The 12,533-nt window shown below is 41.6% G+C and overlaps 1 protein-coding gene across 2 annotated transcripts in view; it reads right to left on the bottom strand.

The window, feature by feature from the left end:
* Window positions 1-10,944, bottom strand: part of tafa5a (TAFA chemokine like family member 5a) — a 164,070-nt gene extending 153,126 nt beyond the window's left edge. The window contains exon 1 of one of the 2 annotated variants that reach the window (XM_077501172.1): window positions 10,250-10,944. In XM_077501172.1, the coding sequence (XP_077357298.1) occupies window positions 10,250-10,361 (112 nt within the window). In that variant the 5' untranslated portion in view covers window positions 10,362-10,944. The remainder of the gene's footprint in view (window positions 1-10,249) is intronic. The other variant, XM_077501171.1, reaches the window with a different exon arrangement.
* Window positions 10,945-12,533: the final 1,589 nt, after the last annotated feature.

Here is a 12,533-nt window from a genome sequence, read left to right as displayed (position 1 = left end):
AGACTCATCCACTGGTTACAGCGATGAGTGTAGTTTCCCGGCCAGGCCGATTATCTGTACGGATATTCGGTATTGATATGATATGATATGATATGATATGATATGATATGATATGATATGATATGATTTTTTTTTTTTGATGGCCGATAAAAGATCAATTCAAAACTGTTCACCACAATTAACTATTTATTGCAAAATTCAATTAACTTTAGAAGGTACACCGATATTTTTTTTCTTTTTTGACAAACAAAGAATATCGACTCCAAATATTGGTTATAAACAGCCATGACTGGTCATAATCTGCATCGGTATCGAAAAAAACAAACATTTTGGTCTATCTTTACTGTCTTCTGGACCTTTATTGAAATCTTCCATCATGCTGCTGATCAGATGTCCGCTGGTAGCCAATCCTAGCAAGTAGCTACTTCACCGCTCATATGGCACCTTCGAGAGAAGGTAGAAAGAGAGCATACAAATTAGGTGGATTTTTCAGCTTTTCGTTATGCTTGACAGTAAAGGTTGGCAGTTTTTCCTGTTGTTATCAAACTTACAACAAAAATGTGTCTTTGAACTCCTAATAATTTTGCGTTTATATCTAGTTTTTCATTAATATGAGTCTATGTGTGGCGCTTTTTAAATATTCACACCAACAACACATTAATTCCTAATGGGACAGCCAACATTTCGGGTGCAATTAGCCATGTAGTCAGTCGTGTAGGCAAACTAAAAAACACTTTAGCGTTTTGCTTTCATAACGTAAATGTCAGCACATATTAGTGTGCTAATAGGGGAGACAACAGTTTGGCAGTGACTGTGGAGTGCATGTCTTATGAGAGAATAAGTGTGAGATGAGAAGGATTTGGAATATGACGGGTAGGGAGGGGGGACTTCAACTCAACTTTACTAAACAAGCGAGTTGACTGATGTGAGGAGCCCTGCTGTGGTGCAGAAACTTCTGTGCGATGTTTGCTCCACATGAAGTTCGGCAAGCAACAATGGTAACCATGGAAACCACAGTGACATCTACAATGAATGCAGATTAAAAAAAAAAAAAGTTTTGAAATGTCACTAAATGCAGTCTTTCTAGTAAAATAATTCCGTGTTTTTAAAGATTTAAAAAAATAAAAAATAAATACTGCCCCAATTTGTCAACGACGGTTAAACAAAAATAATTTCGTCAGCACACATTTTTCACCGGACTAGATCTAGACTAGACTAGACTAGACTAAAACCCCCATTAATAAACAATAATTGTGACTAAATCAGTCTGCATTTTTGTCGACTAATGAAGACGAGATGGTAATGTCCTTCACATAATAAATACTGGACTAAAATCTATGGACATTTTAGTTCATGAACAAAATGAGACGAAAAATTATGTTTTTGTAAAATCTTGTCTCTGCTGATCTGTCACTGTGAAACTGTCATGTGACACACAGTGACACCCCCCTTTCAAATCTGCAGCTATAGTGCAACATGCACAAACATGGGACACACAGGAGGTGGATTCACGGAGAAAGGTTAAATAAATAAATAAATAAATAAATAAATAAATAAAACACTCACTCACGCAGTCACGCACTCACACAACCACGCACATGAACTTACATGGTCTCCCGGCACCGAAGGCAAGTGATGCTTCCACTATCACACTATAACACTATCCCAGACATAGATGCTCCTCGACAAACTTTTATCACAGTCCATTATTAAAAATGTCGGTTTAGAATGAAACTAACTTTTATTCCCGGTGAAGATGTTCCCCGAACGGCACGAGCTGTTGGCGTCAGCCATAAATGAGCGCGTCCTGGTGCGATGTAATTGCCTCCAAGTGTGTGCTGACCTCACCACAATTTAAAGCTGATGGGACGACGGATGGGCGGGGCCCGGCCCGCCAGACGCCAACTTCAGGATCACCGCAAGCCTTTCATTTTTGAACACTCATATTCAAGCCCATTTAATGTCAGCGGGCCCTCGTGCGCACAGAAAGAGATCCCACACCTGCTTAATATTTCATATTTCAAGTTGCAAAATGGTAATATGTCTTAACTTGACTTACAAAAGTTGAGGCTTTCCGTATGTGGAACGCTCATTATGCGATAATGGCAAATATGACCCCTCCCTCCTCCTTCTGCCGCCTCGTACAAATGCTCATCGCTCTTTAAATTTTGCAACAGCGTCGTCTAAAAAGCTCTTCAAATATGTATACACACACTCTGGCCCAATTTGGCGGGGTCCATAATGTGGCGTTTCCCCTTTCTCGCAGGAAGACTTAACAAGTTGACTTCCTTTTTATGAATTTACCTCCCCGGGCCATCGGCGGGGCCCGCTCTTCTATTCCCTGACAGCGGCTCCTTTCTCAGCCTCCCTCCCTGCAGTGGCGAAGGCTGCGGGGTATGCTGGAAATAGGATAACATATTCAAATATGTGCACGTGTTCACCTACAAGTGAGGTCAGCCCAGTCCCGCTTTTTTTTCTCCTTTTTTTTTTTTTTAACTTCCTTCTTCAGCTGGTGAATCAGCCTCGGTGGAAGCTTCACAGACAAAAAAGGCAGTGTTTTGTCTGGGAGCGTGCACTCGGAGGTATATTTATATGCTTCTCCGTGGCGACGGTTACATGCCTCGGCTATCAAGACACATCACCGGCACTTCGGAACAGTCCATCGTTTTACTGGTAAAACAACCTCAACAAAACAAACAGGAGGGGAAATATCACAGGGGGAGCACGCAGGGAATATAATATACATAATAACTATGCATGTATGGACAAAATCTTAATACATCTGGATCACCGCTTGGTTACAGGCATGCAGACTTTCGGGACACTTCATTGGTACACCTGCACAAGGCAACTGTTTGACTAAAAGACTGCAGAGTGAAAGTGATTTTAAAATGTTTAAAAAGGGTATATACCAAAGGAATAATGAACAAAAAGCATTTATTTTTTAATTTGGATATAACGCGGAAGTCAACCCAACATTTATTTACACTAATTCTGATTAATATTGTGTTGGTAGAACATGAAATAAGTACCACCTGTTTGTTTCCCCCATCTCATCCATGTTGTCACTTGCTGTTGACTGAAGATGACATCACAGTTGCTCATGACCCAGGTCATGGCCAACCACAGCTCATCTGTTTTCTGAATTTGGTCATGTGACATTCGCAAGCTGAGCTGTGATTGGCCCTTCTCTGAGCAACTGCGATATTGTTTTAATTAAAAAACAAGTGACAAAATGGACGCCCCCTGAGATGGATGGATTTTGCTGCTTAATTCACATTCCGCAAACAAGTGTTGCATTAAGACTAGTGGGGCTGCATTGAACACAATATTATATTGTCATATTATTGACTTACTCTTTTAAACCATTTATATTCACTTTATTTGGCAACGTATTCCAATTGCGTGCAACATAACAGCTAAAAGCATTTTCACCATTTTTGCTTTGAAACCTGGGCTCCACTAACTTTTTCAGTTCATCATTTATTTACTACAAATAATGTATATTTGGTCATCTATCTAGCCTAGTCATGTATAGTGACAGGTAGAATAATGAAATTCTCTTCCATTTGATGACAGAAGGCACGATTCATTTGTGTATCCACCTGTTGCCAGGCCCAGATTTCACACGTAGTAAATCCATTTGTGATGTAAACTGAGACCAGATCATCAATTATGTGGACATTTTTCTCATCTAAAATATGCCTTGGCACAATGAAAGTTGGGACATGCTGGTCTAGGCTGCACACCGACTGACACACTGACATGAATATGTTTCATCACATTAAGCAATCGCCAGTCACTATATTAGGTACACCTTAGACCTGCCATTAAAAAGAAAATGTTTGATTCACTCTATCAGTATGATTGACAATTATTGAACTAAATGAAAGGAGCAAAAACAATGCGAACCCTAACCCTCATATTTGTTCAGATACATGCAAGTCACATTATAAACTAAAATGATTCAATATTATCAAAGTAGTGGGAGTATAGAGGCAAGTCAAAGCGATTGTTGCTGAGGTTTATTTTTGTCCGCTAAGTGCGTCAATACAAGCCGGATGATTGCATCTTTTCAAAAGCATGGTGAACGTGTGCGGTGAGGTGATGCAGGTGTGACGTTTGCCCGCGAGCACTCCAATAGCGCGCACATGTAAGTGTGTGTCGGCGCTAACGTGTTTGTGCGGACACAACACCGCACAGACGAGTGCGTTAAAAAGGACCCCGATGCATCAGCAGTCGCCGCAGGTTTTCGCACGCCAGTAAAGTGCAACCCTCATCAGGACCACGAGCATGCTAAACTGCGGCTAACCCGACAGCTAAGATTAGCATACTGATTAGCTCGCCCATCCAGAGCTGACGACAACCTCATGAATAAAGCGCGATAACATAAAAAAAAAAAAGTACAGCCAAGAGGTTCCAGAGGAGGGTGCTAGAGGCAGATTGTCTATTTTTTTTTTTTTTTTTGAGAATGTAATCAGCGGCTAGTGAAGCATTCTTGTGTGATTAGAGTTTCAAACAGCCTCTTACAGCTCGAGCAGTTAAATTGTTGAGCAGCTGCCATTTATCTTGACAGAGTTTCGTTCTCCTCGCTCCCTCCCTGACTGCTTCTATTTTTCTCGTTTTGCTCCCTGCTCCCTTTCTCACCGTACCCTCCTCTTCCTCCTCAGCAGGGGTTCTCCTTTCTTATTCTTTGCCGGTCCTCCTTCTTATCCTCTTTCCTGTGGTTCAACCCCCATTTAAATGCCCTCATTTTCTTCCAGCGGCTCATATATTCTTCTCTTCCCAATCAAAGGATATCAAGTTGCTCGATCCCTTCCTCCGCAGACCCCCCGTGGAGGGCCCGAACAGGGAAGTGTGAAGTCGGATGTTGATTCGAGGTGACAGGCACCATAAAAATGTGGGCTGTAATCAAAGAACTCCCGCATTGGGCAGCCTAACAACTCCGACACTGCCCCTCATACGAACAATGTTGGTAAACGACACGTTTTCTGCATCACTGCTGCAAATAGGATGTGGACTATGTCTCATATTGTCATTTTAGGTTGAGTTAAAACATTTGTTTTATTTGGGTGACCATTCAAATTTGTTGTCATAATTTAGTTGAGGGTGGTCAACCCACGGAAACATTTGATCTGCCCACCTTGCAGTTTAAAACAAATAAATAAATCAAAAGGCAGTGCAGCTGAATGTAACTAACTGAAGTGGAATACAATATCGGCAAAAAAATGCAGTTGGCGACTGTTTGTTACACACCAATCGCACATCTACTGACATGCTGCAACAGCAAAACTGCAACCCTTCGTTTTGAGTCTCCACATATACTGTTTTGTTTTTTATTGAACCGCAAAAACAGTGTGCAATTGTTGAGTATATTAGCATGAAGAGAGGAAACAGGTGATTTGCGTATTTTAAGAGTCTATTGGCAATGATTGACCACCCGATTTACTGCTGGCACCTGTGCATTTTGGTAACAAAGACTCTCCACGCCTTGCTTTGTAAACTGTTATTATGAGCCATTATCCCCTCTAAAATGCCACGCTTTCGTTTGATTTTGAAAACAAATATGTAACAGTATTTTGTGTAGCCGTTCCCTTAACTTGTATGCAGGCATGGTTGGTTCCATTCCTACATGGGAATGCACACTCTAAAAACAGTTGGGTCAAAAGTAACCCAATTATGGATCAAAAATGGACCGAGCCACTTTATGGGTCAATTTGGCCCAACTTTCTGGGTCATTTTACACACAATAAAATGACTCACTTTTTTTTTTACCCAAGTAAAGCATCTGACCAATATTTATGAGTTATTTTCCACGAAAAGGATCAATTTCTTGACTCCAATTGACCCAAGTAAAGGATTGGTCCATTTTTTACCCATATTTGGGTTATTTTTGACCCAACTGTTTTTTAGAGCGCGAGTTTGAATGGTTTTCTGCCTCTATCTGCCCTGTGACTGACTGGCGACCAGTTCCACTTGCACTGTCTTTAACCCAAGAAAGGCATTACCTTTTTTTTCCCCACAACCTACCTAAAATATGCCATTTTTGATGACTCAAGCTCAACAGAACAATCACAAGAATATGATACCACAGCATGCAATTATTTAGTTCGTAACATGTGTATTTTACATCAGTGAAATGACAAGTAGCTGATATGAGATAAAGAACAGGCGCATGACATCATGGTTTCATGAGTGCCCCGTTGTGAGTGAGCAGTGAAAGTGAAATGCTGAGAGAGCAGAGACCTCAGTCAATAGCATGCAGTCGTCAGCTCAGACCAAAAAGTGTCTAAAAAAGCAAACGAGTGCAATGGAGAAAGTTTGTGTGAAGCCAACATGGAGAGGAGGAAATTAAGGAAGGTCAGAGAAAATACAAAGAGACAAGAAGGAGGCTGAAGCTAAAGAAAGAGTCTTCAGAAGATCCAGTTGAATTGATTAGGAGCCAAAGTAAGAACAAGCCAAGAGAAGATGAAAGGCGGGCACACGGGAGTTACAACACAAAAAAAGGGAGAAATATCAGTTTCATTTCAGCACAAATACAAAAGGTTCCCTTCCCCGAAGTCCAGCAAAAGCTTTGTAGCTTGAGGTCTGCAAACAGCTGAGCACAGTAAGAGCTGAAGACGTTATGAAAGCACAAAAACGAAAGCACAGAAGACTTGTTTATTAGGCCGAGGTGTTGCCGGGTACGAGGTCGAGCTCCTCGAGGGGACGCCGAGACTTGCTGACTGAAACAAACACCCAAGCGCCGCCATTGATTGGCCCAAAGCAGGAGATCAATCGACATGGCCGAAGGCGGCGTAGGAGGGGAAAAAAAAATGCTCCCGCTCCGACCCAGAACCTTCAGACTTTTATAAAGCGGGCATCGCCATTGATTAAGCCGACATCGGTGTGATTACAAAGCAAACTCAATCTTCTGCTTATCTTTCAAGGAGAAAAGCTGTGAGCTCTCTGGTCATTAACAGAGGGTGCGGTGCAAGTTTTTTTCTGCCCCCCCGAGGCTTCAAGTTGCACGAATGCACACCATAGGGCTTAAATATAATCACGTTTTGCACCTTTGTCAGGACTCAAAAGGTACACTTATGGCTTCAAGCTATACAAGCCAGTGTCAAGGGTACAAAAGAATATCTTAGAGTGACAACGCCATTGTACTCCAAAAAGACGCAATGATGTACCCCATGGATCTTTTTCCATTCTCAAAAGTTGGTATCAGAAAATAATACTTCTGAGGGTAAATCATGCCCTAACAAAGTAAAACCGACACAAATGTACTCCATCGTTTCCAGGGCCTGTAACACCCTTAAATGGAATCATTTCCTGTAAATGAAATAATGTGTGAAAATTAGTGCTGTCAAGCAATGGACATTTCTTATTCACATTTTTCTACTACATCTAGTATTTTCTACGAAGCTTGTAATAGATATGTACTTAGGACAAAATCTTGGAATTAGTGTTCAATTATTAAATTGAAATTATATTTAGATTCAAAGACTCTTCTAATCACTTTCTTTGATCCTTGAATACAATTCTTTCTATTTGAATTTGGCTTTGCGAAGTGCGCAAATTGCTTTCGATTTCTCCAAGTGTCAATTAAGTAAAACTGAACGAAAAACTAGCTGTAGTCCGTGCTTGGCCATTGTCATGCACTCACTCATTTTTAGATTGAGCAGAGGTTATAGGCCGTCACAGGAAACTTTTTTTTTTTTTTAAACAATTTAAAGAGTCTAAATTAATTGCCAGAGTTAAAGTAGTAACCTCAACAGCACTACTGAAAATGTAATAAATTTTCAACCCCAATAATGTAATCATTTCAACTAATAATATAATAAATAATACTGACTGATATTGGAATAATATATATTGGGATTTATTACATTTTCAGGTGAGTCTTTTTTTCCCCTCAAAACTGATGTAAAATTTGACAGATAATGTAATAAATGTTCATTTTCAGCCCAAAGTTCTACTTTTTGTGTTTTGAAAATCAGTGTTGTTACTTATAATCACAGCAAAAATTGGAGTGTTAAAGTGTTGGTGTTAAATGTTTCAGAGTTGATTTCATCCCCCAAAGTGTATTTCTAACACCGACTGATTTTATATGGAGCTCAGTGCTGGAGTTATTTGACAGAGTTGATTTACTTAGTGTTAAACCGTGGGAGTGAGATATATTGTAGGTATAAACAAAATAGAGAATAGATAAACTTTTGGATTTATATGGATATGTCTTTAGGGTGAGAAGCTCGGTCATCTGGGAGTGACTCAGAGTCGAGCCGCTGCTCCTCCGCGTTGAGAGGAGCCAGCTGAGGTGGCTCGGGCATCTGGTTCGGATGCCTCCTGGACGCCTCCCTGGGGGGCATGTCCCACCGGGGACGACCCAGGACACGCTGGAGAGACTATGTCTCTCGGCTGGCCTGGGAACGCCTTGGGATCCCGCCGGCGGAGCTGGTTGAAGTGGCTGGGGAGAGGGAAGTCTGGGTTTCCCTCCTGAAGCTGCTGCCCCTGCGACCCGACCTTGGATAAGCGGTAGAACATGGATGGATGGATGTCTTTTGTGTTATGTGGATGTAGCATTTATAAGGATAGAATATGGATATTATATGCTTACATTTTTACGTATTTAGTGTCATGTAAGTTAAGTCAAAGTTGTACTTCTTCCTACTCCTTTTCCAAACGTGTATATGCTGTTGATTTGTTTTATACATATTTGTTAATTCATTCAAAAATGAATACAGTGCACGTCATTACATAAATTATTATTTTTCACCAAGAAAATGCAAGTTTATCGTGGGTGGGGTTTTTTGAGGCGCGTTTTGATATTCCCAGCCGTTTTGAATGCAGCAAACAGTAGGTTACATATATATATCGAGAGAGTACAGGTAGCTAATTAAACTTGCTTTCATGAAAGTGAAAGGACAACGAAGCTAATGAATACCTAATGTGCTTCAAGACAGGATGAATATATTAATTATTAGATGAGAGGCTAATGGTATACATTTTTTTCCTCTCTCTTTTCCATGTGCAGTGGGCTTGAGCACAGTGTGCCAGCTGGATCTTTCTTCACGCGTGACTCATGCATTCGCAGAAGAAAGGCAAGAGGGTGCGAGGAAAGAAGCGGGCGCTTCGGAAACACAGACAGTCCCTGTGCGGCCAAGTGTGTGCGTCGTCTGCGTGTGTGAATACATTTGCCTAATAAGGTCGAATGAACTTGCTGTTCATCAGGAGTTTGGTCTTTGATGCATCCTCTGGAGTCACTGTTTGGTGCTGATAACGGGATGACTGACACATGACTGTCTGACCTCAGTGAGTCCGCAACAGCCCCCAAGACATGCGCGTGTGCGGGAGGAGAAAAAGTGTGTCGCGTGTCCATGAGTTCCTCCACATATTGACTCGGTTCACAAGCATATTACGTGTCCCTTCATCAGACTATTTTTAAACATAGAAGGGCCAAAACATACCTTGTGAAAATTAAACTGCATAAAAAAAAATAAATAAATAAAAAAAATAGCCACCAGCGGGTGCTAGAACTGCACAAATGAAAATCAACCGGATTTTTAACAGATGTGCTGCTTTTAATATTGGGACATAACGACGACCATATATTGTGGCAGTTTTATACTGCGTTATCACGATATTGCCGTTATCGTTATATCCCTCGAGACCAGTAGGCTGAATTACATGGAATTAAGGAAAATACAGACACATTTTCCACTTATTGTCACATTCCTGTGAGTGTTTGCATGAGGGAAAAAAATTGTACATTTTGGTGTGGATTTTGCACATACATTTGAAAAGAAAAGCCGTCAGCGATCAATACACTAAGAAAATGCCAATAGTGAATGCATAATGGGGCAGTTAGTATTGAGATAAGGCCTAATAGAGAAGGGAGTAGGTTCAATTCCCTTCCAGGTGGCCCTGAGCAAGGCACTCACATAAGGGGTGGGTGAGTATCGGTATGGGGTCGATACCCGGCCTTATTTCAAGGTATCAGTACTCCCAACGGCACTTTTGAGGCCATTTTCACGAGATAACAGAAATGAGAAGAATTGATATTCATTTTATGAAATTTCTCACTCTTGACTGGCATTTGAGGCTGCTGTGCCCATGAGCAAGGCAGTGTGTGACTAATGCATGTAAAATGCATATGCATCTGTCATAACAATGGCCCTATCATTGTATGATGAGAACTCCTGCATTCCATGCGCCCCCCATGCACTGCGCACCGGTGCGGAGGCAACGCGCGCGCTCGCGCACTTACCGCAATAGAGAAGCAAGAGCGCGGTAAGGAGCACAAAAGCCCAGAAAGTTGACGACATCCTCGGCCAGCGACTGGCGTCTTTGCGTCTGGCCGAGCGGGTCAGTGATGCCATGAAAGCGCACGCAGAGGATAAAGACGGGGGTGGGGGAGGTGGGGGGCACAAAGCAGCTCACAATCCAAATGGGGCTCTTGAGAAGCTCATTTCTCCGCGTTATTTCCTCTTAACAATTGAAATGTCCGGCTGGGGCAAGTGGGAGGATAAAAAAGGTTGATTTGTTCCAGTGGTAGTCCGATTACCGGTGCGCAAAAGAAAACATTACATCCTCCACGCTGGTTCCAAAAAATGATTTCCTTTAGTTGTCCGCCCCCAAAAAGTGCACTGAATCTCAATTTCCGACGAGGAGGACGCGCCGGTGGCTGATTGCGCTGAGTGGATGCTCCAAGTGTTCAATCATCTGTACCGCAGCGTCGTAAAAGATCCTTCCACCTGTGCTGCCTGCTGATTTTTTTTTTTTTCCCCTCCTCTCACACAGTCGCAAAAAGGCACCAGAGCCACTCCAAAATAACACCCAGGTCCTTTGCAGTCCAGCGATTAAGCATGGAGAAGTGAAACGAGGGAACCGGACAGAATGTAGATCACAGCATGCATGCTGGAAGATGGTGAACGCATGAGAAGAAGGAGAGCGAGAGAGAAAAGAGGGGAGAGGGTGGTGGGGGTGAAGGAAAGAGAGCGAGAGAGAGAGAGCGCGCGAGAGTGCGCATCATGATGTCCAAAGTGAACTGTTCACATCAGATAATCAATATTATGTCATGCAATAAAGTCCCCCGTGAGGTTGCAAAATCGGAGGGGAAATAATCTTTTTACGTCACAATATCAACAGAGATGACGGCTCACATTTGTTTGATATATGGCACATGTTGTATGTTTGCTTTCGGAGTCCATTGTGGATGATTGATATTCTCACAAAGCATACACCTGCTGTGTGTAGGTGGAACGGGCCACTCCATTAGGGATACCTGAAAGACTGCTCTCTTTTTTTTTATCAACATCTTCATGATTGTGGTTGCAGTTTGCAATGGTGTGTGTCCTTTCTAATATGTTGATTGGTTCATTTCATTATCTACAAGAATAGCAATGGCCAAAATGCCAAACCTAACTGCAGGATTTTCAAGTTGGCAGATTTCATTTTGTATGATAAGAAACATGGAAAAAGCTGATATTCAGTCAGTCTGCAAGATAATCCCGTCCTTTGTCGTAACAGAAAAAGTCACTCGGCCAAAACCTCATATCAGGTTCGCTCGCTGCTATTTGCATCAGATCGGATTTCAGTTAAGAGGATTTGCGTTACGGCCATCGATATGATGAACAGGTGGTTCATACAAGTAAATAGTGAACAGGTGTTGACCAGGGACAAGTCTATTATGGACAGGATATCGAATCACGAAGTTAATATCTAATGAATGTTTGATAAAATCATTTACAAATGGCGACTGATGAAGATGATCCCTCCTAAAGTGCAATCATTTCTAATAAAGATATTTCCACGGTGTATTCAGAAATTATACTCTTGATAAGACATCATGAATATTTGATGAAATCATTTACAAGTGGAGTCTGTCAACAGCATAAGTAGAATCTCTCCCTAATTCTAGTCATTTTTAAATAAGACATTTCCAAGTTGTATTCAAAAATGTCCAAACAGAGACAGGACCAAAAATTTGTGCTACACTAATGCTAGGTTCAGACTGGAAGCGAAATATAATGTTGCTACTGAAAGAAGCAAAAAAAAAAAAAAAAGTAGTGATGGGCGAGTAGCGATACCAACTATTGTATCAGGCCTGGCCTTGTCTCAAAAATGTCATCAGTATTTGCAACGGTGGCCATTTGACTAGAAATTATAAACTAGAAGAAAATTGACATGAATTTGATTACATTTTAACGGAAAATGCTATATTGGGTTATATATATTGGATTTGTGCAGAGGCACTTCATTGTCTATTTATGGAAATGCACAGCTCACACTAGTCCCGTCATGGACTGAAAAGAACTGGACGCCCGACGTCCCGGCGAGGCACCATGCTGAAAGTTCTGTTCCGGAAGTCATGGCTCCACGCTCGAACCGGATACACCCTCTTGTCTCCAGAAACCAACGATAGCCTATTTTGTATAAATAGCGGTTGAACTTGGGTATCATTTCCACCAAATGAACGATTAATTAATGGACATACTCAAGTTATCCTGTTTAGCCTCGCCGCAGTAATGAGCTCCAAATTGGGCGTCTTT

This window comes from Festucalex cinctus, chromosome 16, assembly GCF_051991245.1.
Source record: "Festucalex cinctus isolate MCC-2025b chromosome 16, RoL_Fcin_1.0, whole genome shotgun sequence".
NCBI lineage: Eukaryota > Metazoa > Chordata > Actinopteri > Syngnathiformes > Syngnathidae > Festucalex > Festucalex cinctus.
Note: the sequence above shows the minus strand (reverse complement) of the source record. Positions and strands in the feature narration are given on the sequence as shown.